The sequence below is a fragment of the Urocampus carinirostris genome, chromosome 2 (assembly GCF_059441175.1).
Source record: "Urocampus carinirostris isolate Australia breed hairy pipefish chromosome 2, RoL_Ucar_1.0, whole genome shotgun sequence".
NCBI classification, from domain to species: domain Eukaryota; kingdom Metazoa; phylum Chordata; class Actinopteri; order Syngnathiformes; family Syngnathidae; genus Urocampus; species Urocampus carinirostris.
In genome coordinates this window covers 34,763,843-34,790,722 of record NC_142350.1, presented here as the reverse complement: position 1 = coordinate 34,790,722, position 26,880 = coordinate 34,763,843, and the positions used below count along the sequence as shown (strand labels likewise).

General features: G+C 40.7%; 1 protein-coding gene across 1 annotated transcript in view; it reads left to right on the top strand.

The window, feature by feature from the left end:
* LOC148371728 (IgGFc-binding protein-like) overlaps positions 1-26,880 on the top strand; it is a 55,610-nt gene that overhangs the window by 982 nt on the left and 27,748 nt on the right. Inside the window, exons 3-18 of the mRNA XM_088327926.1 lie at positions 300-958; positions 2,817-3,250; positions 13,277-13,440; positions 14,146-14,322; positions 14,432-14,657; positions 15,575-15,820; positions 15,918-16,019; positions 17,455-17,599; positions 19,073-19,193; positions 19,274-19,600; positions 20,963-21,134; positions 23,674-23,771; positions 24,072-24,202; positions 24,312-24,481; positions 25,877-26,091; positions 26,158-26,352. Coding sequence (XP_088184052.1) covers positions 300-958; positions 2,817-3,250; positions 13,277-13,440; positions 14,146-14,322; positions 14,432-14,657; positions 15,575-15,820; positions 15,918-16,019; positions 17,455-17,599; positions 19,073-19,193; positions 19,274-19,600; positions 20,963-21,134; positions 23,674-23,771; positions 24,072-24,202; positions 24,312-24,481; positions 25,877-26,091; positions 26,158-26,352 — 3,582 coding nt within the window. The remainder of the gene's footprint in view (positions 1-299; positions 959-2,816; positions 3,251-13,276; positions 13,441-14,145; positions 14,323-14,431; positions 14,658-15,574; positions 15,821-15,917; positions 16,020-17,454; positions 17,600-19,072; positions 19,194-19,273; positions 19,601-20,962; positions 21,135-23,673; positions 23,772-24,071; positions 24,203-24,311; positions 24,482-25,876; positions 26,092-26,157; positions 26,353-26,880) is intronic.

The following is a 26,880-nucleotide window of genomic DNA, read 5'->3' as shown; positions in this document are numbered from 1 at the left end:
AGGAGCAGTATGTAACATATTGCTGTTCTGAGCATCTGCAGATGCAGAGCGAGGCACGCAATGCTCTTGCCTCATGTCAGAGGGCAATAGTGAGATTAAGGATTCTGATTTGGCGCAGACCTCAGCCCCAAATAATAGAATTAGTGATAGTATTAGCAAGCTAACATTAAGTCAATCCTTCCAGTAATAGATAGTGATTAAGTTAATTTATTTATAATCTGACACAAACCTCACAGCACGTCACTGTTACTCATGTAGTGATAAGCCTTTTTTTAATCAATTATCGCTATGCCTTGCAGGTGGCTTCAGTAAAGTTCTCTAAGAAGTTGACCCTGTCCGCAGGCGAAACCCGTAGGGTTTGTCTTCCGGTCAAAGTAGAACTGCAACAGCAACTAATAAATCAAAATTCAGCAGTTCACATCACCTCCACCGCAGAAATATCAGTGGTCTCTTTCAATCGCCGCCACGAATCAGGAGACGGGACGGTGGTTTCTCCCATTGCAGCCCTTGGTACAGAGTACCTTGTGTTCTTGCCGCGTGGAGGAGCAAAACACATGGACAAACTTTTGGCTATTGTCAACGGTGACAGTCCGAATTCAGTCACAATCACTCCAAATACTCCAGTGTCGCTACGAGGTGGAGGGCATTGGAAATGTGGGAAGCCAGTGACTTTTACCCTCGAACCCTATGCAACCTACCTCGTGAGGAGTCATAACACTTGGACAGGCCTCATTAAATCCAATTTTCCTGTGGCGGTCGTGGCGGGTCACCAATGTCTCACATTGGGTCAGGGATGTGAGCACTTGTATGAACAGCTTCCCCCAGTTTGCAATCTGGGTAAACACTACATGGTTCCCAGGACCGGAGGCTGCCACACCACCAACTGGGCGGTGATCGTTGCTGCAGAAGATAATACGGAGCTGAAACTTATCAGGAGTCAGAATTCCGTGCATAAAGAGTTGAGTTTAATTCTTTACATCCTTTCAAATGTGTTATGTTTTGTAGCATTTTCATCTTGTGTTCAGCAGGAAATGGTTTTAGCTTTCTGCATGCCAAATGCAGTTCCTTTAAATTACCAAAAGAAAACGCCAAAGATCCACTTTGTAAAATAATGATCAGTTTTATAATTATGAAGTAGCTAAACATTTATTTATTAATTCGCATTTCTTTGATTTGACGAAAAATTACTAATTCGGTGACATACACACATTGATTGATAATTACAAAACTAAATTCATTCTGCCTAAGGTCTATACAAATTTCAACATGGTGATAATTGGAATGAGATGGGTTTTCGAAAGTGTTGGAAAAATGGTGGCTATGTTGTTGAAACTAGCTTATGAAAGGAATGAGCAAAAATGTTTGAAACATTTGACCCCAGCACCAAGCTAGCAGTTATGTTTTTTGGGGAATGCACTTAAGTACCTTTAGAGAGAGAAAGACAGGTGTTTCAGTCATTATGGGTCAGCTGGAGCTCTTATCTCGGAGAGAGAAAGAAAAACAGACGGAGTTGCTTCAGCGCGCTTTGGTCAAGAGAGTGAGGTGCGTCTTTAATACGTTTTTGGGGCGCACTAGGCATCAAAGCTACTTTTGCACGCCACGGTGTTGAAGTCTTAGTCACAGATGGTGTTCTTCAGGTTGCATCATTGAAGTTTGCAAACTTTGCCAAAAAGTACACAACATGTAACCAGCAGCCCCCGCTCTCCTCAGGGAAATTAAGAAGTTTAAAGAGCAGCGGGACCTGTTAAATCTCTCCTAAGGAAGGGGTTCAATCCATTCAGGGCCCTTATGTCTTACAGGGGCCCACCTTTGGCACAAGGCGCTTCTCCTGCACAGCCTCTAATGGGTCGAAACATCAGAACACTGCTGCCTGTCATTCAAAACAACTTGGAACCGTGGTGGTCCGATCACCAAACTTTCAGTGAGAAAGCTCAACAAATGAAGGCAAAGCAAGCACCCTTTCTCAACAAAGGACACTGCGCACAGCAGAGACAGGAGATGTAACCAGGACCGAGTTTGGGTGAAGAACACAGCGGAACCCATGGTCATCACAGGCCCAGCCCAGACACCAAGATCATAAAACATCGAAATGACCTCATGAAGTCTAAAAAAAACAGATCCAACATCAGGGTCAATTCCAAGACTCCTGCTTTGACTCAATCAGGGCCCATGATCAGAAGACCAGTGAGAATAGACTTGTAACTTGTTTTATTTAAAAAGCAGTAATTGATATTGTTAATGATGTTAAAATAATTGTTGGTAACTCGCTTAAAGAGGGAATATTGGTAGGAACCAATCAGCAGAATTGATGTGCCTGTGTTAGTAGTTGACTGAGGACATTACAGGTAACGCCCATACCCCAAGAGAACTTGGATGTATGATTAAAGCAGCATGGAAAGATACTTTCTTAGTCAAACAGACAATTCATTGAACATTGTTACATGTACAGCTTGGACCCCAAAGTTATTGACACACTGGAAGTCACAGGCAGAAACGGGGTGGGTTGACTGTTTAGCCAATCAGAATGCAGCACACAATGCACAATGAATATTTGAAACTGTGAAAAGTAAACCGCATTAAAGCGAGGGATTGCTCTATCTCAATATTTTTTTATCCCTATTTTTATCTTGCTGATGCCACTATCGGTGTGTGAGTGTGTGTGTGAATGGGTAAGTGTGAAGCACATTGTAAAGCGCTTTAGGAGGACTTCAGTGACTCGTAAAGCGCTATATAAATGCATACCATTTACCATTTTACCAACTTTGGGTTTCTTGTAATGAAAATTACTCTTATCGTTTGTTGATTTAATACCACAGGACCCTGAAAAAGGCTGGAGTCGTTACCTACCTAAAACTGACCAGCCGACATCCTGTAGTACTCAAGAGCAACAAAAGAGTGATGGTTCTTCTCCTAAGCAACAATAAACCACATGACCCTTTCCTGATGACACTGACTCCTACCTGCAAGTTGTCCACCGACTGGGCCGTAGACACTTTGGACGGTCTCCCGAACACCGTTGCGGTTTTGTCGGAGAAAGAAGGCTCTTCCAGCGTCAAAGTGTGTGTGAAAGGAAAATGCCAGTCGCCTCGATGGAACGACTTTGTTTCCGATCAACGGTGGGTTTGGTCCAATGTAGCGGTGGGCGAACAGAACAGTCACGTTACAGTGGAAGGCGCCGCACGTATGGCAGTCTACGTCTACGGAGGCAAAAATCGGCATGGGTACGGAACTGCTGGAGTTTGTTCCGAAGGTACGCATGTTCTCATTCACACCTGGATGAATTGGAATCACAGTAAATTTTGGACTACAAGCGGCTACTTTTTAATACACTCTAAACACTGCAGCTTTATCTTCTTCTTTTTTGCGAAAATCAGGCCCTTCTTTGGATCACATTGTGCTGCGATTCAGACTCTTGTCAACCTTAATCAACTATCGCAGCAGCCATTTTAGACCAAATTAGCATTTACGTACAGTACACTCAGGAGTACAACAAAATAATTCTAAAAAACAAAAACTCCATGTACTGTACTGACTGAAATTCAGAATATTGTACAATCACAAGAGCCAGTACTCATGCAAAGCCATGTGACTGATCTTAAGCTCCCCCATCCCTTGCGCAAATGACAAACTGATAGAGAGGAGACCAAGTATTGCTACTACAACATAAATAACCATTAAACATTCCGACACTAGTTGCTAACTTAGGAGAGGTACTAGAAAACTATTAGGCTCACAGTTAGCAGATTGTTAACAGCCTAATATGACACCACAGTATTTAGCCCGATAGGATTTATTACCAATTATAACATGACATTATGGACAAAATAAATAAAATGGGGAGGAAAAAATAAGCACAAATGAGAAAAAAAGACTAAACTAAAAAAAATAAAAATAAAAATAAACCAAAAAGAGAAAAATGAGGAAACAAACAACAAAAAACTAAGAAAAAAAGGAGAAAAAGGCAACAGTAAAAAAACCAAAGATAAGAAAAAAGAAACAAAAGGAAAAAAATAGAAAAAAATATACAACAAAAAAGACAAGAAAAAAAGCGAGGAAAAAAATGGAAAGAGGGAGGTCCCGGTATATTCCCAATAATAATAAAATTACTCTCTAAATGAATTGTTATAGTTTCTTGTTGTCTTTTGGTTGTTTCTTCATCAATTTTTGTTCGTTTTTAGATTCATTTTGTAGACATTTTTTTGTTATTTTTGGGTTGTTTTATATATATATTTTTTTGTGTTCTTTTTTTTTGGTCTATTTTTGGTTGTTTCCTGTTCGATTGTTTCTCTGTTTTTGGTCCATCTTTGTTGATTTTTTGGGGCAATTCATGTTTGTTTTTTGGTCCTTTCTTGTCATATTTTGGTTATTTCCTGGTCAATTCCCGCCATTTTCTTTGTCAATTTCTGTTTATTTTCAATTTTGTGTGGTTTTTTAGACAGGGTCTTTTGGTGTTTTTTTTTAGGAAGTTTCTTGTCGTTTGCTGGTCGTTTCCTGGTAATTCTTTGTTCGTTTATTATTATTATTATCATTACTATTATTATCATTATCATTATTTTTATCAGTTTATTATTCTTTTTTTTGGGACAATTTGTTTTTTGCGTGGTCTCTTGCAATATTTTGGTGGTTTTCTGGTTAATTTAAACAACAAATTAAGTCAATAATATGTGTAACCGCGTTGTACGTGTCCCACCAAAGATCCACATTCACGCTGGACTGGATGATGAGGTTTTTATTATTACAGTTTCTGCAAATGGATGAGTCACAACATTAGCTTTTTCTGCTGGGTTTGATCTCTTTGATCTCTTTGTAGTACTCTGGTTAAACTGACAACAAAGCATATCAAAGAGCTGTCTTTTCACTTTACAGAAAATACATTTTAGAATATCACAATACATTTATAAATCTTTGCATTTTAACAAGATACTTTTAACAAGAGATCGTATAGTGGATTTTTAACGTTTACAATGAATTCAACATGTTTTTCTTTACTCTGAATTTTAACCAACATCATCCTTTTTTAATGTATATGAAAAAATAGGAATAAAAACAATAATGAGTATAAAAATGGGTACAATTTACCTGCAAATGGATGAGTCACAACATTAGCTTTTTCTGCTGGGTTTGATCTCTTTGATCTCTACAAGGGGAATTAATATTTAGTAAAACAGAAACAAAACGAAAATAAATCAAAACAGCTTGACAATATCAATCACATTACTATGCATGGTGAGAGATTTGTCAGCTGGGGTTATAATGTTTAAAATTAACTTATTTTGTGGAGCACCAAAAGATATGTCTTACCTTTGTAGTACTCTGGTTAAACTGACAAAACCCCGCCTCCTGGTCACATGTTAGAAGCCAAAACCAAACCCCACCCCATACCAGCAGATGGCACTGTTGGACTCAGCATTGCAGGACATTTACCAAAAACTATACACATATTTTAGCAGGAATTTCAATAAAATAAAAGTTATTATTACACCCGTTACATACACCCCCCTGAAATTCTGCTAAATATGGGAGTGCTACACTAAAAAGAAAAAAAATCACATGCCAAAAAGGCAAATACTGATGAAAAAGAGGACACGAAAACTGGTACAGTATTACAAGGAACAAACTGAAGTGCATGTCAGTTCTAAAACTCTCCCAAAAAGGAGTGTGAAAAGAAAGGAGGCGAGCAAACTCCTAACTAAGCACAGACTCAAAGATGCCTGTTACATCTCTGAAATATCAAACATTGTTCCTGTAGTTGTAAGTGCTCACATAGGCACAATTCTTGTTTCTTACTCAAGCTTTGTTACTCAAACTGAAAGTGCATCTCTACTGAACTTAAACTAGGAACTTGCAGATATTGCGGACAGATGATTGTCACCTACCACATGGTCATTCATCTGACAAATAAGACGACTAGGAGGCCTGATGGACTGGCGGACCCTAAGACCATAACGGTTAGGTTGAGCACAAATAACCTGAGCTTGAAGGTCTGGGGCAGTCAAGTCTAAACAGTCAGTATCAGGGGAGTCTGCGTCCAGATGGTCAGTGTTCAATGGGGTCTCGTCTGGGAGACCCATACCCAAAGGGATCATGTTTTCAGAGCACTGTGATGGGCTTTCCGTACTGTCACTTGAAGTATGGTCAACATCTTGTTCGGGGATGTGCTGACTTCCTCGACTGGATGTATCATCTGTGAGAGAGTCGGACTGGGCATCAGATCTGCTGTCTAGTGAGTTATCCTTCACTTCTGGATGAACTTGCTCTTCACCCGCCTGTATCACCCAGTTTACTGTACGGACATCACTGTCTTCAACCGCGTCAGGTAAATCAGGGCATACATCACTTCCATGCATAGCAGCGTCAGACTCTGAGTGTTCAGATTCGCTGGCCAGATCATCCTCACAGGGCAAGAAGCTAACAGAGAGCAGCAAATTCCTGTGAACTACCTTCTCTTTGCCCGTCAGACAATCCTTGACTCTGTAGACATTGAGATCAGGCTTGACTGATATGACTTCATACGGGGTTGACTCCCACTTGTCTGCAACTTTGCGTTTCCCCGGGACACCTCTGTTGGCGATCAACACCCGGTCTCCCACGACGAGAGGTGATCCTTTGGCCCTACGGTTGTACAGCTTGGCATGACGAGTCTGTTCTCTGAGAGTATTCCTCTGTACAATCTGAGCAGCTTCATGTAGATCTTTCTTCAGATGGCGTACAAAGTCAGAGTAGCTGACAACAGCATCATTGGTATTAGCATGTTGAAACATGACATCGACAGGGAGACGAGGGATCCTACCAAACACTAGGTAAAACGGTGCAAACCCTGTTGTCTCGTGCTCTGTGCAGTTATAGCAGAATGTGAGCTGCTGCAGCATTTGTGGCCACTTTGCTTTGGGCTGAGGGGGAAGGGTTCTGATCATATCTCCCAATGTTCGGTTGAATCGTTCTGCGATGCCATTTCCCATGGGGTGGTACGGAGTGGTATGGGATTTCTGCACCCCTGCCATCTCTAGAAGCTCTTTGATCAGTTTGCTCTCAAAATTAGCTCCCTGATCAGAGTGGATACGCCGTGGGAAACCATAGACAAGGAAGAAATCCTGCCACAGACGGCGAGCAACTTGTTTGGCGGTTTGATTTCTGCAAGGGAAGGCGTGCGCCATCTTGGAGAAATGATCAGTTACGACCAGGACATCTACAGACTTGTTCTCTTGCTCAGCAGTCCAAAAGTCTATACAGACCAACTCCATAGGCTCAGAGGTGACTATGTTCTTGAGTGGTGCACGGTTGTGTGGTTCCGGTGTTTTCCCTACTACACAGCGCTGACAGGATTTGACATAATTCACAACATCACGTTCCATGCCATTCCAGAAGAATCGTTGCCGCACCAGAGACAAAGTACGGTTCTGGCCTTGGTGACCTGCTGAGTCATGTAAACCTTGAAGGACTTTCTGTTTCAATGAATCAGGCACCACAAACTGGAAGATTTTCTTGGCCATGTGAGGATCTTTCCTTATTTTGTAGAGCATGCCATTCTGTATGGTGAGTCTGCTCCAATGCTTCAGTAGTTTCATCACACTAGGCGACTCGACAGCTCTCTCACGCCTGGTAGGTCTCTTGTGTCTATGCACAAAGTACATGGTCCTGCTTATTGTGTTGTCCTGTTCTTGTAAACCAACAAGCTGACTCTGTGGGAGTGCCGTTGACTGATCTCCCTTCCGCAGAAGATTGAAGTTGGCGTCTGTTCCCATCACTTGACCCACGCCACCAGTGGACTGAGCACTGAAGACAGCAGCAACCTCTTCTGATGTCACAGAACCATTGGAGCCTGATGGATTAGCCCTTTTTACTAACTCGTCTGATGTCCCAGCACTCTCGTCTACAACAGCGTGACAATTGTTGGATACTCTGAACACCTCTTGCACAGTACTGTTGTTCACCCTGTTGACTTGGTCCAAGAGCGAAGTATAGGGCTCGGTAACAAGGCGATGACCCACACATGACCGTACAAATGGCTCACGGCTCAGAGCGTCGGCTACGATGTTCTTTGGTCCAGGAATGTACTTCAGGTCAAAATTGTATGCAGCTAGCTTCGCTACCCACCGCTGTTCACACGCATCAAGTCTTGGTTTGGTCAAAATGTATGTAAGTGGGTTATTGTCGGTCCACGTGGTAAAGTGTCTTCCTTTCAACCAATGGCTGAATTTATCACATACCGCCCATTTCAAGGCAAGAAATTCGAGCCTGTGTGCAGGGTAGTTGAGCTGGGAGCGAGAGAGCGTCTTACTTGCAAAGGCGACTGGTCTGGCTACTTTTCCACCAGGTGGCAGCTGTGACAGGACTGCTCCAATCCCATCAAAGGATGCGTCGACAGCCAGAATAAACGGCGCATCAAAATCTGGGTGGGCCAGAGTGACACCTGTCACAAGGTCGTGCTTCAGTGTTTCAAAGGCGTTCTGGCATGCATCGGACCAATCTGCAGGCGTCAGCTTCACTTGACCTTTCTTGCGGGCTCTCTTGCGCTTATGCTTGTCACCAGATTCAGATGTGAGCCTGAACAGAGGTTTTGCCTTCGCAGAACATGCTTCAATGAAGCTTTGGAAATACATCACCATGCCTAGAAAAGATCTGATTTTACTAGGGCATGGCGTCTTGCCATCCGACTCCATTAGATCAGTGACTTGTACGTCATTTATCGCTCTCACTTTCTCGGGGTCAGTCCGAATTCCATCCTCACTGATGACATGCCCAAGAAATTTCACAGTCCGTCTGAGGAAAAAACACTTTTTGGGTGCGAGCTTGAGGTTGTGTTCCTTAAGGCGAGTAAACACCATCTGCAGGCGTTGGAGTGCAACTTCCTCTGTGGGGGCAAACACCATCAGATCGTCGAGGTAACATAATAGGCTCATGAAATTCTGATCACCAAATATTGACATCATCATCCTCATAAATGTTGCTGGGCTGTTGCAAAGTCCCTGAGGGAGCCGGTTGTACTCGTGAAGGCCGAATGGTGAGGAGAATGCCGTGTACTTTTTGTCGTCAGGGTGCAAGGGGACATTGTAGTAGCCTGACGTCAGATCCATTGTGGAGAAAAAGGCATTTCCCCCAAGTGCGGCCAAAGCATCAGCTTGATGCGGTAGTGGGTAGGCATCCTTTATGGTTCTTGCATTAAGCCTTCTGAAATCAGTACATACCCTTAGTTCTCCATTCCGCTTCCATATGAGAACAAGCGCAGATGCATAGTCGCTAGTCGACTTCTGAATAATTCCTTTCTCTTCCATCTCGTTCAGAGTCGTCCTCAGTTTTTCATACTGACTTGGTGGTATACGTCTGTAGGGTAGACGGAACGGCTTATCATCAACAAGGTGGATACGATGTACAAACTCTTTGGCCTCTCCACAGTCCATCTTATGGCGAGAAAAGATTGACTCGAATTGTTCGATGATATGAAGGAGCTTGTCTTTACACTGCAGCGAAACCTCACATGACTTCAGGTCAATGTCTTGCAGTCCCAGAGCTTCCAATGCACGCATCATGTCCTCTTCTGACCTGGGTCGGACCTCTTTGCTCTGTACACTCTGCACGTTGCACTTGACCTCCTCTGCATTGGGCAGGTCTTCCGCTGCGATACAAGGAGACACATCTGCAATTTTCCTGTTTCTTCTCAGCACCACAACTCTGTCCGTGGGATTAAAGACTTTAACAGGCACCCATCCATCTCCCCAGAGTGGAGTAACAACTCGTCCGACAAGGACTTGTCTGGGCGCAGCCTTTGATTGGGTTGGCTCAACGACCACTGTGCTGCCCACAGACGTCCCGGCCAACTCAGATAACTTGCCCCAAATAACGTACTCGGTCCGTGGATTCAGCGTCACGCAACTCCTGATTTTTACTGTCCCTACTTTGTCTGGAATGCAGTCACCTCTCCATCTCTCTGTGTTAGAAAGCATTGACAGGAATTGACTGTGGTTATCGGACAGACCGTTGTCAGGAGTGGAAACTAATCTCCAGTAGCCATCAGTACTTTTCAATTGAGTCAAAATATATTTGATGGCATTGCTGCCAAGGATCATCTGTTCGGTCTGGCCTGGCACAACCATTACTGGTATTATCATTTGGCACCCGTAAACTGTGACGTGAATGTCGTACATATCTCTGGGAGAAACTTGGTGTCCACCGCAGCCTACAATGACATAATCATCGGCCGTGTAACTCATCATATCAGGGAATTGCTGCAGGAGGGACTTAGCCGTGTCCTCACTTACTGTACAAGCCATCGACCCGCTGTCCAACAGCGCTCTGAAAGTGGGGCCTTCTTGCACAAGTACAGGTGTGTAAAACAGTTCGTCAGTCTCTGCTATTCTCTGAAACCCCTGAAAGATCAGCTTCTTCGATGGAGGTATCTTGTTGCTATACAACTCATAAATTGATTTATTGTCTTGCATGTCAGGCTTCACATTAGTGGTGGGAGGTTTACTCAGTTGATCTGCACTGTTCTCCCCTAAGCGCAGATCAGTTAGTTTCCCTGAGGCAGCGGGACAACTTTCGTCACTGGACAATCACGTCGAGAATGCCCTGGGGCATGGCAGTGAAAGCAAAGGTTTTTGTCTCGGCAATGAGAGAGAGCACTGTGTTCGACTTCTTTGCAAATGATACATGGCTTGGCAGTGAAACCATTTATTCTGGCTCCAGGTCGCCTGGTTGGAGCTCCCCCTCTCTCTTGAAACTGGTTCGAAGTAACACGTATCAGAACTTTCTCCAACATACTAATAACGTCCGTTAGAGAGACATACTGTGGGCTCGAAGTCTGAGGTGGCTCGTGCACGAGGGTTGGACCATGGTTCACCTCAGCTTTGTGTACGGCAATTTCCGCTCTATTCGCAGGTTGTTGTAGGGAATCTGCTTTGTAGCTCTTCTCAGCGTGGTATTCATTCAGCACCTCTAGTACCTCACATGCTGACCACTTTTCGATGGTTTTTGATCTGTAAGTGAGTGCCAGTTCCTTGCATGGGCAGTTCCGAATAAACATGCGAGTAACCTCTATTTCAGGGTTGTCAAATGTTTTGCCCTGCTCACTCAAGCACTCAGAGGCAAGGTCAGCTGCTCTGTTTAGTCTCAGCCAGTAGTCATAGGGGTCTTCCTGGTCTTTGGGCAAAGTTGAATAAAAGTCAGCTAAAGGGACAGCAGAGTACTTGGTACAGCTAAAGTATTTCCTGAGAAGACTATAAATCATGTCAGGGCGGGTATAGACGTCTATATTACTGTTTCTAATGCTAAACCTAACTACATCTTTAGCTTTTCCTCTCAAATGTATAAGGATTTCCTCTGCTTGCTCTTCAAGTCTCACATCACTCCTTTTTATAAATGTCCTCATTAGATCTTCCCACTCATGTATTGTTATTGAGTCTGAGCCATCCCCAATAAATGACGGCGGTTCCTTAACCTTTCTCTGCGTTACCACCTGACTCAATCTGTTTGCTTCATCTTGTGTGGCAGCAGCGTTAGGTGCTACTATATTACGTGACTGTATATTTGTGAATATGCTATCAGCCAATTTATGTCCTATCTCCTGAATAATATTTGTCATCTGATCAGCTACACCCTCAGAAACGTCACTTGTGCTCTGAGTAAACATGTTTCAAAGATGTAAATAAGTCAAAATCGCCTGCGTAACACGTCACTGTATAGCAGTTTTAAATACTGTGAGCTGATGGCTTTATGAAATGATGTGGCAGGTAGGACAGTCCTCGGTTCGGAGAGCTTGATAGAAGTCACGGGTCACGGCACCAATGTAACCGCGTTGTACGTGTCCCACCAAAGATCCACATTCACGCTGGACTGGATGATGAGGTTTTTATTATTACAGTTTCTGCAAATGGATGAGTCACAACATTAGCTTTTTCTGCTGGGTTTGATCTCTTTGATCTCTTTGTAGTACTCTGGTTAAACTGACAACAAAGCATATCAAAGAGCTGTCTTTTCACTTTACAGAAAATACATTTTAGAATATCACAATACATTTATAAATCTTTGCATTTTAACAAGATACTTTTAACAAGAGATCGTATAGTGGATTTTTAACGTTTACAATGAATTCAACATGTTTTTCTTTACTCTGAATTTTAACCAACATCATCCTTTTTTAATGTATATGAAAAAATAGGAATAAAAACAATAATGAGTATAAAAATGGGTACAATTTACCTGCAAATGGATGAGTCACAACATTAGCTTTTTCTGCTGGGTTTGATCTCTTTGATCTCTACAAGGGGAATTAATATTTAGTAAAACAGAAACAAAACGAAAATAAATCAAAACAGCTTGACAATATCAATCACATTACTATGCATGGTGAGAGATTTGTCAGCTGGGGTTATAATGTTTAAAATTAACTTATTTTGTGGAGCACCAAAAGATATGTCTTACCTTTGTAGTACTCTGGTTAAACTGACAAAACCCCGCCTCCTGGTCACATGTTAGAAGCCAAAACCAAACCCCACCCCATACCAGCAGATGGCACTGTTGGACTCAGCATTGCAGGACATTTACCAAAAACTATACACATATTTTAGCAGGAATTTCAATAAAATAAAAGTTATTATTACACCCGTTACATATGCAATCGCTGATTGTTTTTTATTTTAACCAATCACAGGAAAAAAAAAGCATCTTGAGGGGAACCAGCTCTTGATTGATCGGGAGCTGGCTCATGAATGTGATCGACAGGAGCCGTTTGTTTGCGAAAGACTCATCACTATTATATAGTAGTAGCAATACTTTGTCTCCTCTCTGTCACTTTGTCATGTGCGCAAGGGATGGGAGAGCTTAAGATCAGTCTCATAGCTCAGCATATGTACAGGCTCTTGTGATTGTACAAGATTCTGACTTTTAATCAATACGCATTGAGTTTTGTTTTGAGAATGTTTTTATCACAATCCTGCGTTATTGTTAATACCAATGTAATTAATATCGACTTCTTTGCTAGTTGATTAATATTGACAGTTGTGGACACAGTCTGCAAACGAGTGTCTTAATCGCAGTGTTACTTTTCTGTACTAGACGTTTCCCCGCTAGTTTTTTAAGTGTAAAAAATGGACCTGAATACATTAATTTTTATGGCTGTTTAAGCCCGAGGCTTAAAATCTGACGCAACTTGTACAAAGACAAAATTGAGTTCCTTCCTTAAATTTGCACATGCTGCTTTCAATCGAGTGCGCTGTGTAGTCCGTATTTTAGATTGATGAGAGGACAGTCATAGACAACGATGTGGCTTTGGGTGTTTTAGGAAGCCCACTTCCCCCACCACCAAAGGATCCCTGTGAGGACGTAAAATGTCAGGAAAAGGAACATTGTGTGGACGGAAGATGTAAGCACTCGTCCACGGCGACGTGTCACGCCCTTGGTGACCCCCACTACTTGACATTTGATGGCAGACCTTACGACTTCCAGGTTTGTAAGCTCATTTAAATGTTGATAATCAAGACGTTTTCCAGGCCTGATATCTCAGTGAAAGACTTTCTTAAATTTGATTCTCATGCATGTTTATGTGAGAGTTAATGTATATTTTATTTGTATTCAAATCAATATTGATTTTTCTGAGTCAATGAAGTTTTTTATTACCATTTGCAGGCGCTAAATAATACACACTGTCCCTTTAATAAGGTTGTGGTGTGACTTGTCTTTGCAGAGAAAAATGTGTTGAAAAACTATTTGAGAATTTAAAAAAAATCAATAGCATTAAAAAGTGTGCTTTAGAGTGGGTTATTTGATGAATTAAGATTTGTGTGACTGTATTTCCATTTATTTACATTTTTTTGAATTTACACTTTTATTTTGCCTGCAAAAAGAAAAATTGAGTGACTTCAAAATCAAGGCCCGCGGGCCACATCCGGCCCAGAGAAGGTTTTCCTTGGCCCCTGAGATAATCTTGATTCATTTTTGTATCATACACAAGCAATTTTGTTTGGTGAATGATCGAAAATTACTATAATTTGGGCTTTTGAACTGATTTTTGCCTACTTTTACTAGACTATAAGCATAGTTTTAAAATGCTTAACATTATATTAGTCCAATCCTTGACTTGTAGCCTCCTTAATTTTCTATCTAAACCTTTCACCCGTTTAAATTGGACACCCGACATGTACTATCTTCTAGGGTTCCTGCACTTATATCATGGCAACGGTCGCAGAGAAAGCACTGGCCCTTCCGTCTTTCACGGTTACCACCAAGAATGACCACAGAGGTAACCGGCGAGTTTCCTTTGTGAGGACCGTTACCGTCACCGTTCACCAGCAAACCATTGTTATCGGCAAGCACACACATCAAGTTGAGGTAATACATCAGTTGAGATGTAAATTGTCAAATGTGTCATCTCGTCTCTCACAAAAGACACCAAAATGAATGCAGCAATTGTTCGGTATTGTTTAATGATTTGTTTCAGGTAAACGGTGAACTTCAGTACCTACCAGTGGTCTTATTAGGAGGTCGCGTTTCGGTGAAGCGCAGAGGAAGCTTCTCTGTTCTCCAGACTGACTTTGGTCTGACTGTGAAATATGATTGCAACACGAAGCTTTACATCACCGTGCCCTCCTCGTATTATAAACACTTGGGAGGCCTCTGTGGAAATTACAATGGAGACAAAACAGATGACTTGCCTGATCCAAAAGGTAAAAGGGGAAATAGTGCATTAGGGTTAATCCTGCTCTGCTGTTTTTTTGCTTGGTTTTTAACCTTGATTGCTGTTCAGTGTGTAATAGTCCAAAACTAGTCTTGTGTATACCAGCGGCGGGCCATGAATTTTACCCTTGGGTCTTCCTTTCAGTGAGGAGTAGATTGCTTTAAATTAGTTTTATTTAATTCAGAATCGAATTCTGTGGTTAGCGATTCGGCCAGCAGGTAGTGCTCACGGTTTCCCACTTGAATTAATTGGACATAGCCTCATATTGTGTCTAGCATGTCTCATCAAGGAACCGATACGCTATACACATTTTAATTTTAGCTTTAAATTATCGATTTCTTTGTTCATTGATCTGGATAATGATTGATCAGTGCAGAAGTAAAACAGAAGAGGCACACAAATAAATGATGCACGTGTTTGATACCAAGAAACAAAATTTATTAAAACGACAAAAAAAATTGAATTACACACAAAAAAATAAAGGATATTGTTGACACAAGCCCTTGTAGTCTAAGAAAACGGGAATGAAATTCGGTGGCAATATAGAAATTACAGATCTATAAACCCGGTTAAGATAATCAACTAATTTAAATGATCACAAATTATTTTTATAGCGTGTCAGAAATGAAATATTATTTGCCCTGCACCAATGAGATCCTTCCTTGCCTACCTTTGGGTCTGACAAAGCAGCATGTGATGGGGGATAGTCTCTCTATCCATTTGGTTGCATCCCTCAACTAAGGGATAGGGAAACAGTACAATGAATTGGTTTTGCCATGTTTCCTGGCTGGGGAGACGAAGCTGTGGTCTTTGGCCTTGTTGGTCGCCATTGTCCCCTGGTGGCCTAGGGTTTTTTTGAGTGCACCTTTTAGTCTGGAAAATACAGTATTCGTTTTAATTCCGCAGGCTCTCACAATTCAGTTGTGCTGAAGATGATACAGCAGTGGAAAATCAAAGATCCTGACCTCTTCTGTCATGACAATTGCGGTGGCCGTTGCCCCACGTGTTCTCCTGACAGACAGGCCTACTTCAGCCACCCAAAGCGATGCGGGATTCTAACACAGCCAGGTGGCCCCTTCTCATCCTGCCATAAAGTGGTACACCCCTCTTTGTACTTTGACAACTGTGTCTACGACGTCTGCATCAATAAGGGTAAGCTAAAAAGATTGCACGGAAATGGTTTTGTTTTCCTCTAAATTTAGGGACTAGACTTATATTATTGTAACTAACTTTTTTGATGTGTGTGCAGGTGCGAGACAGATTCTTTGTGACTCCCTTAAGAGTTACAGTGATGCCTGCCAGTCAGAAGGAGTGAAAGTCGATCCTGAGTGGAGAATGGTCACTGAATGCCGTAAGTATGTCAAAATCGAGGCCAAATTCGGCCGGCGAGATGAGCTTGATTCACTTTTGTATTAAACAGCAAGAATTTTACTGTACATTACTTCTCTTTGGAGAAAGTGTTGCATTTCAATCCAATTATTTATTTATTTTTAATATTTCAATTGAGTGAAAATGTAAAATAGAAACTAAAGGCTACAGATGCTGCCTGAATAATACGGGCTTTTTTCATTTATTTCTCCTGTCATGTGTCGAGAACCCACTAGGGGTGGAGTAGAAGCAAATTGCAGAAACACTGATTAGTACAGTAAACTTTTATCCGGGTAGGGTTTGGTACACAGAAAGTCAGATATCAAGGCAACAATCAGTGTTCTAGTAAATCCAAACAACGAAGATGACAGTCCAAGAGTTCGACTTTAGGTATTTGTGATCCAGAAGGGCAGGCAAAGGATCTGTACACTTGAATAACAAGACGCCGAGACACAGTGTTTGAATTGTGATGAGGGAGGGTCGTGATAGGAGGGAAATGGAGAGGGATAGGAGAGAGAGAGAGAGAGAGAGAGAGAGACAGAGACACAGAGAGAGAGAGAGAGAGAGAGAGAGAGAGAGAGAGAGAGAGAGAGAGAGAGAGAGAGAGAGAGAGAGAGAGAGAGAGAGAGAGAGAGAGAGAGAGAGAGAGAGAGAGAGAGAGAGAGAGAGAGACGAAAGAGTTGGCTAGAGAGGTAACCTGAGTACAGGGTTGTGACAGGGGCAGTAATGAAAGCGTTACTGATCAACCAATAGAGTGCTGCTGAGTGAAAGCTCAGGCAACTGAGCAGCATCCTCATTTGAATAACATTTTTGGGGACAAATTACATGACAAAATGCACAAAAAAATACATGACAAAATGAATACTGATAAAATAATAATAAATGACCAAATTCATTAATTGCATTAATGTCATATATATATATATAGGTATTATGTGATTTGTTAATGTGTTCAATTCCTTATATGGCATGTATTTGCATGTATTTGTCTAAATAGTGTTTAATTAGTAAGAAGGGAGAGTTGCATAGGAGGGAAATCAAGCCCATAGTTGTGAGGAGAAAAAAGGAACCCAGAGGTGAGTGACCAAATAAGGTAAAGTCAAAAGAGAGAGATTGATAGAGAAGTAACCTACGGAGAAATGGAGCCTAAACACAGGAATGTGCACTCCATCTAACTTTTCTGGCTCGATTTCTGGCTTCATTTCCCATCCTTCTCCACCTCACTCTCTAACAACCGTATGTGTAAAACGTAAGACAAATACACATTTTCTCTTGAAATTTTAAAGTTTAAAGTTATATTAATATATGAAGAAAAATACATTGTCATTTGACCCAGGGACCCGCAACCCTTGTGAGGACAAACGGTCGGTAGATGCTTCGCTGACCGTTCTTCATGATGGGTATCTTTCTCTTCGCAGCTCTTTTGTGTCCTGCAGGAAGCCATTATGAGGCTTGCGGGTCGGCATGTCCTGCTTCTTGTGGCTCCACTGACAATGAAAAGTGTGATGCACCCTGTGAGGAGGGATGCCAGTGCGATACAGGACTCGTGCTTAATGGTGAAAGGTAACATGAGAGCATTGATTGTTAACCCTCTTAACAGAACCGAATCATGCCAATTTGCATTCATTGAGCTTTTGTTTCCAGGGACACTGTGTAATGTTTAACCACTAGATGTCGTCGTATGATGTAGTGCAACTCAAAACAAGTGCTAAAAAGTCAAAGGAAAGGAAGTATGGACACCCTAAGTGACCAGACCGCACCATTTTTCATTTGATATTTCTGCCTAGCGTTTCATAAGGTTTTTGGTTTTCTAAAGCAGACACATGATTTGGCATTAGGGACACTCTAAACTGCTTTTAAATCCTGATTTGTGAGTGTGTGTGGATGTGCGTATAGGCTCTGAAACGGCGGAACCGATTTTTGTGAAAATTCACACGGTTGTACTTTAGGCCTCCACGAGTGTCTTTAGCTAGGTTTGGTGTCAAGACACCCACTATAAAAACACCTGCTTTCGTGTGATCTGCTTTCGTTGGGTCTCTCAGTTGCGTACTGCAGCGCCAGGCCATTTTGCTGGTTTATTAAAAAAAAAAAAGGATAATTATTTAGAATAATAATAATAATCTGCTGGAGAGAAGCTTGGGCCCAACACGACACAATCCGAATGTCACAAATGATATTTTGGGCCCAAACATAACTTAAAGCTTAAGATCTTATCTCTAGTATGAAATCCTAAAATATAATATTACCAGGGAAACCATTGGGCTGACTTCTATATTGATATAAGATTTTTTTAAATTTTCTTTTCTTTGTGGCCTCAACCAAACAATGAAATGCTGGATAAAAACACTTGCTCACAGCAAATATTGAGTTTGTCTTTTCTTTAATACGATACACTCTATTACTTTGAAAAAAGATAAAAAACAATGCAGACAAAATGAAAAACTGAACTCAATTAGAACAGTCTTTATTGTTGATAAGTTTAAAATTTAGTAGACAAAAAGAACAGGAAAGGAAAAAGCCCTCACAATGCCAAATTCCAAATCTGTTGTAAAATCCCTTCCCTGAGCCCTTTTTTTTTAATATAAAATCTCCCAGGTCACGAAAAGCAGATACGCCCTAAAGGGTTCTGGTAATCTAAGAACAGCATCATTATTGGCCACTATTGACAATCCTGTGAACGGTGCATCATAGTCAAAATGAAGAGAAACAGTGAGGTATCATAATCAAAATAACAAACTTGGCCTCACCGATGGGCCAATGTGTGACCAAATAGTCTTAACTGAACCAGACTGTATACTGTGTGCACGAGTGCTTATAGACAGAAATGCGCCAAGCAGCCTAGTGGGCCAGCTCAAGGCTTCTATTTCCATAAACTTATCACTCGTGATTGATAACAATATCATGAGCACTGTTTACAAAAACGTATCAGATTTAGATTTTCGAGAGTATGTGTTGACCTTTGGCTTGTAGATAAAAAACGTTTAACTTATGAATCATTGTCAAGCTTAGACTGATTGATTTGTTTTGTTTTACCAGATGTGTTCCTCAGTCTAGCTGTGGCTGCCAGCATCAGGGCAAATATTACCCATCAGGCACCACTTTCTGGCAGGACAGCACTTGTACAAGCAAATGTAATTGCCACAGCGGCAACGTCAAGGTACTATTTGGTAATCTGCTGTGTGTTGAAGTATGGAAAAGTATGACTTTTGACATTTGTTTTGTTTTACTCTTCTGAAGTGCAAATCGGTTACCTGCAAGAATCACGAACACTGTGCCGTAAAAGGGGGCGTGAGGGACTGCTACCCAGTCTCTTATGCCACATGCCAGGCTGCAGGAGACCCACACTACACAAGTTTTGACAATCGGCGATTTGATTTCCAAGGGACTTGCACCTATGTTTTATCTCAACACGCCAAAGTCTCCAAGTGCTTGCTCCCATTCAAGGTGCTTGTCCAAAATGAGAACAGGGGACGAAATAATCGAGTGTCCTATACCAAGTCCGTCTCGCTCACTGTGCTCGGCTACACGATCAGCATGAGTCGTACCGACCCGGGCAAAGTATTGGTAAGCCTGAATATTTGATTTAATTTCATGTTTTTACAGGTAGTCGAGTGTACTTGATAAGTTTAGACTTTAGGAGACACTCAAAATGAGGAGAGAAGATGTCAATAGATTTTGAATTTGCAAGGAGAACAGAAGCGGACCCAAACTTCCGATAAGAAATTCCCACCTATTCTAAAAATCGTCTCTCTAACCATTTCTTTTTATGAAATCTCCCAGATTACGAAAGCTATCTACCCTAAAGGGTGAGCAACAAAGAACAGTAAAATGATTGGCTTATAGTGACATATACTGTATGTAAACAGTGCATAATAGTCAAAATAATGAACTGGCATCCCGTGCAATCACTTTTGCACAGGTCCAAATTTTAAAAACTGAATAAAATATTAGTACTTATGCATGCTAGAAATGTACATTCGCTTTGTATCAGTATTTTGAGAGTAGTAAAAATAGTTTAAATCAGATAGATAGGTAGGTAGATAGATCATACCTGTCAACCTGTACGGTTTTGCCGTACAAGGTACGTTTTTTATGCATTTTAAGACGAGTACAACGTACAAGAAAATCTGTGCGGAAAAACGCAAATGCGGAAGCCTCTATCTCAATATCGTTTTTTTTGTTGCAAACGAAACGAGCGGTTTGATGCTGCTGTGCGCATGCGTTTGCCGCCTGGGGATTTACCATCATGCATCATTCCGAAAAAAAAAAAATATGGTGTACGATTATTTTGTATTTTGTACGGGAAAATACGACAGTTTGTACGGGCATGGAGCCGTGGAGGTTGACAGGTATGATAGATAGCTAGTAAAAATAGTTTAAAATGCAAAGTGGATCAATTTGGGTTACCCATTTTACTTGATGTTTGTGTTTACCACAGAGAAAAACTGCCTTTTCCACTTTAATGCAAAATCAACATACATAATCATCCGTGCACACATTTTAAGGGGAGATTGTGTATGATTTTGCGCCTACTAATACAAAGAACACGATTTAAAAAAATAAATAAACTTAAATAATAAAATAAACAACAACAATACAAATGCATTTTTTAAAATACTCATATGTTGAGAAATTGGAATGTAATTCATAGGCTCACCAAGAGGGAACAAGCATGATTGTCCACCATCCTGTTGCTACGGGTACTCCAAAAACCTGGTCAAAAAATTGTGTAGTTTAGTCGCTTTGAGTCTCCACGGTTTGTATTCTTTCTTGTGCAATGTAGCCCTCGTTTTCAGTTGCACTTCACAATAAAGTGAAATATAGTGGTAAAATATTACAACCGTGTCCCTTTAGGTGGCAAGGCTAAAAATTGAGAGGACATTGCAGACATGATTTTGTCTCATTTGGCACTTTGCCCCTTCTCAGGTGAACAGCCGCGCCATCAACTTGCCTTACCTAACCGAGGAGGGAAAGCTCTCCATTTTCCGACAAGGTTACTTTGGCGTTGTGAAAACTAACTTCGGTTTGACTCTCAAGTTCAACTGGAACAGCCATCTAACCTTAACCCTTCCCAGTTCGTATTCTTCTGCTACAACTGGTAAGAACAAGAAAGGCTCTCACTTTGACTCCAACATATAAAGTCAAGCTCTTTTGGTTGATTACTTTTATTATCCATCAGCAAAACTATTATTTAAATGTAGAGGAACCTGGCCCGAATTTCGGGCTTAAAATATCAATCATTAAGTCAGGCCGATTTCGTTTGGAGATTTGTTCCCCTCATTCACGTGTTACATCTCGTTTAATGATGACAAAACATCAGAAACGTTCGTCTCCTGTTTTATCTGTTGATAATGGTAGAGCACGTAACCGTTTTCAATACCAGTGATATTGGGAAGAAAATGCAAAATGAACATGCTACTTGCTTAAATGTGCATTACTATTCTATTACATTCCCAACAAATGCGAGACGAAATGGTTTTAATCACATTTTCGCTATTACGTTTTATGGTTTTAGTGACTTAGCGCGAATGACGTTTACGTATTACGGCTAGGGGGGAGAATTCTCGACGTGGGCACAATTCTCGGCACAAAACCGGTCAGGTTTCCATCTTGCCATTTTTTGTTTTTTTTTTCCTTCGTGGAAGATCTACACAGCATGCTCTTACTCTTACTCAAGTAAATACTTCGATAAAGAAAATGCTTACCAAACTATTGGTGTGATTCAAAATCACTAAATCCAAAGAAATGTTCTTCCTCGATGTTGGGGAAAAAAGACATGCGGCTTCCTCCTTCCAGCTCCCTTACGTCAGATGTCATTTCCGCTTCTTGATAATAGTTTACAAGCTTAACCAACTTAATCTGCATAGTTTGAGTATATTTTCGATGCCATTTTGTTCACTTTCACTTTCGCTCGCTGCCTGTCGGTCCTCGAGAGCATGTCCTGCATGTGTTTGAAGTTTCTCTGCTCCAATAGAGGTGATTCCAATCACCTGGATCATTATCAAGCTCTCACAAAGCTCGCTAACAAGCTGAAAATTGGCATCGCGTGGGTTGGAGCAGAGAAACCTCCAAAACATGCAGGACAAGCGGCTCTCGAGGAACGTGTTAGCCACCTCTGATTTAGGCGCTGCGCTTGCAGTGCACTTAATTTGAGGGACTCGGCCCCCAGTAAACCCCAAGCTGCGTAATTCAGCCGAAACGCACAGTTTGGTGCAGAAGTACGCACAGGAGTAGAGCTTCGTGTTTACTTTGGCGTCGAATGAAAACTGTATTTCAGGCTCGGTTATCAAATCAAGTTAATACGCCGGGTTTGGGCGGGTTCAGGTCTATATACCTGCAACTCGGGTCGGGTCAGGTCGGGCAGAATTTTTTAAGCCTGATCTTACCCCGATTCAAGACGAAATTACTCTGAGTGACATCCTTCAATTCTTTAAAGTGCACCAATACTGAATATTATACCAGTTTTTTCTTTTTGTGAGCCAAGGCAGACTTTTTTCATTAAAATATCTCGAGGCACGACGTCCATTGAATTTAAAAAATGATTTCCCGGCAGTTATGTTTTTTCAAAGCTTATCATGTTTTCCTGAATTGACAATGCAGTCCTTTGATACATTTTGTGATGAAGGGCTATAAAAATAAATATGATTTGGCCTGTTACGTTTTTCTTTTTATATTATTCCATTCTATGTTATTCCATTTGGTTAAAGGGACATTTGGTTAAAGGGACAGTGATTAATATTTAGTGTCTCCTAGGGTTACAGTAAAAAAAACATTGATTTGAATACAAGACAAAAATACATGAACTATCATACCAATGTTAATTTTGACTTTGCCCATGTTTGTCCGGCAGCATGCCACTACGGTGTATCACCTGCTTTCACTTATACTAGATAACACAGTGCCATCTTGTGGTCAAAAATTGCACATTAGGGCTTTAGTCATTTTGCTGAAATTATAGATTTTACGATATTATTTACGTTCTCAACTTAGTGTTTCAAGTTTCACTATATTTTCATCTTGTAATTTCTAGAAATACAATGCAAGTAATATGCAATATGAGCAAAACAAATATATGTCATTGGAACAAATAATGCTTACTAGGCTTTAACTTTTTTCCTTTTTTTTTTGGTAAAATAAGACAATAATTAAAATCAGCAAATCTGCGCGCAGGACCTGTACACTATTTTCTCATTCTTATTATTTTTTGCAGTGCAAATTTGAACAGTTTCATCAGACAACATAGTTTATATATATATATATATATATATATATATATATATATATATATATATATATATATATATATATATATATATTTACTGTACCTGTACCAACTCGCTAGCAAATAATTAGTATATACAGCTCAAAGAAAAAAAGAAATCTCTTGCCACCTACTGATGGATGAATGTTACAGTTACTCTGCTGATCATTGGAGGAAGCAAAGATACTGAACAATGGCATGCTTTTTTGCCATTTCCTGCAGCACACTGGAACAAGTCTCATGGCACACTGGTTGAAAAACACAGTTTTTTTGCCATCTAACTTACGTTGTCCTATTAATTATTGAAAATATTTGGGGGAATCAGAATGCAACCATTTATTTTTTCATTCAACAGATTTACTTTGTCGTTTTTCAGGGTTATGTGGAAATTATAATGGCAAACCTGGTGATGATCTGCTGCAACCCGATGGCACACAGGCAAACCATATTAACGCGTTTGGCCATAGCTGGAAGGTAGGCATCGCCAGGGCTTTGGTGTTCAAGTCCAAAATCTATTTCTGTTATTTACCATGTATTTTTTGCAAAAAAAAATTTATATTAAACTTTATGGCCCACCTCTTCTTTGCTGAATTGCATTCCTTAGATTTTACAAACAATGTCACATGAGCGATTACACATCATTTTGGGCATTATAGTTGATTGGAAATACAAGACGTAAAGAAATATTAATATTACTTTGAAAATAATCCAGTAGGTGCATATTAACACAAGTATAAAACATTAAATAAATGTTTTTTTTTATGGGGTTTTCAGGCAGGAGGAGATCTCAGCTGCACCAGTGACTGTCCTGGTAATAAATGTCCCGAGTGTGAGCCTGCACTATTAGTGCGTTACCAGCAGGGGCGCTACTGTGGCATAATTTCTGATAAATCTGGGCCTTTCAGGTAACAAACAAATTCTTAAATCTAATCTCAGGCATTTTTCTGTAACTTATGAAGCTTCCATACTTTTTCTTTTGAATATATTTTCCTGTTTCTGTGTCGTCGCATACAGAGACTGCCACAAAAAACTTGACGCCTTAGGCTTCCTCAAAGACTGTGTCTTTGATTTGTGCATGTATGACGGCCATGCCTCCGCCCTGTGCAACAGCCTGACAGCTTTCAGCAGCTCTTGCCAAGATGCAGGAGCTGCAGTGGAGACTTGGAGAACCCAAGAGTTTTGTCGTAAGATCCGTATTGACAGAAAAGAAATGTCATTGTTATGGCTGGTTTAAGGAATAACACTTAGACAGATTAATATCAGAACATATTCAGAGTCATTTAACAGTTTCACGAGGGGCAGTTCATGCAGTCCCCCTTCAGATTCCCAAGATAATGCTGGTGGTTTTGTTTTTCGCCTATTTCATGGTTTCATTATAGAAGAGCGAGTACGGATCAGGCCCATAGCTGACAATAATCAATATTTGATTTAATTTTCAAGAAAAAAGAATAATATTTCAGGTTCAATAGATGTTCAAAGTTGTGTGACATGCAACTTTTTCTTGGTAAATTGTATGTATAGAAACGTATTAGGGATGATCAGTATCACATTTTTTTAGACTGGGGGTCTGTAACAAGCCGATCAGGGGCCACATTTGGCTCTTGTGCACACTACTTTTTCTCTTTTTTCTCTCTCTCTCATTCCCTCTTTTGCTCCTCTCTCTCTTTTCTCCCTTTCTTTGCCTCTTTCTGTCCCTTTTCCATTTCCTCTCCCCCTTTCTCCATTTTTTTTCTCTCCTTCTCTTTGTTTCTTTTTTGCCTTTTTCTTCTCTTCCAGCATTCTTTTTTTCTCTTCTCTCTCTTTCCTATTCTTTATCTCTCATTTAGTCTCTTGCTTTAAAATGTTGTCTTTTTCTTTTTTTTGTCATTGTTGGTTGCCCCAGTATGGAACCATATTGCATTGGCTTGTCATCATTCCTTGAAGATTAAATGGAAGGCCAGTGATTGGACAATGACTCTGATGATAATGAACGTTTTAAGATTGTTGTTTTGAATACAGTATTTACTACATGCTAATAACAGCCATTTTTTAATATTCCTAGGGTGTTTTTATGAAATAAAACAATATATCTTAATTCAAATTGGGAACATTTTGTGCCAATAAGAAAATCTGTTTGGCGGTGTAATAGCGATGTCTTAATTTGGTAATATCACAAGTAAATATGATTAGTCATTTGCAATTTTTCAACAATGTACGGTATTCCCTGAATATAAGACGCACATAAAAAACTTAAAGAATCGACAAATTCCAAAGTGTTCCTCATAATCTGGTGCGCCTTATAAACAAAAAAATAAGGTAAATAAAATCTGGAAATGCAGATTTACAATTAAGTACTGCCACATACAGTAACCAAAGACATTAGTATGATGTAAAAATACGTCTTTGGCACTTTCCTAATTTAATGTGAAATTTCAGGAATTTTAAAAAAGAAAATCCCTAAATTGTATAGTTAAATGAGAACGAACGTTCACTCTGAATAAATGTAATAATTTCCTATATTTTCAATGTTATCTTTCTATGCAAACATCCTCAACTGATTGCAGGTCGCTAATGTCAATACATTTGCGTCTCTCTGCCAGCTTCATCATGCGGCACAAACAGTCACTACGAAGTGTGCGCCCCAGCCTGCCAGCTTACTTGCAGCGGAATGACAACTCCCGAAGGCTGCGATGAGAGCGCCCCCTGCACTGAGGCTTGTGTGTGTGACGACGGATTCATGCTGAGCCATGACAAGTGTGTTCCTTTAACAGACTGTGGCTGTCAGTATGAAGGCGAATATTACCAACATGGGCAGGTCAGTTTCCACTCTTAGTTCATCGCAGTGCAAGTATAATATTGCTCAACCCTCTTCCTTTTTCAGGTTTTCTATCTCGGAGAATCATGTAACACTCAGTGTGTCTGCGGAGACAACGGACAAGTGCGATGTGAACCCGAATTCCACTGCTCACATCACGAAAAGTGTGTTGTGAAAGACGGTGTGGCCTCTTGTTCGCCCAAAAGCGTCGCTTCCTGTTCTGTCTTCGGAGTTCGATCCGTTCTCTCTTTCGACGGGAAGGTAACGCGTTTTGCATCATTAAACATGTCTTCGAATGATGGAAATCAGGCGTGATTTAGTTAGGCCTGCCATGAATTTCTTAGTATGCCCAAAGAAGAAGCCTGTCTCTAGGTCATTTCTATCGAAATGTATGATTTTTAAAACAAATGCAAACCAAATGCTCCCTCCGGCTGCTAGGGGGCAGTAAAGGATATATTCTCAGCTCTTGCAAGCCCTGATGTAATCTAACATTAAGTCAAGTCAAGTCAAGTCATTTTTATTTGTATAGCCCTTAATCACAAAGAGTCTCAAAGGGCTTCACAGGTTATTACACAGACTATTTTTTCAGATTATTATTACACCATCCCCTGATCTGGAACCAACATGAGGGCAAGGAAAAACTCAAAAACCTCAACATGAGGAAAGTGAAGAAACCCTGAGAAGGGACCGCACATGTGGCATCCCCTTTCAGGATTACCAGACAGCAAAGGATGTTGCAATCACAAATAATAAACAGATATTGTCCAATAAAAGTATAGGTTATTCATA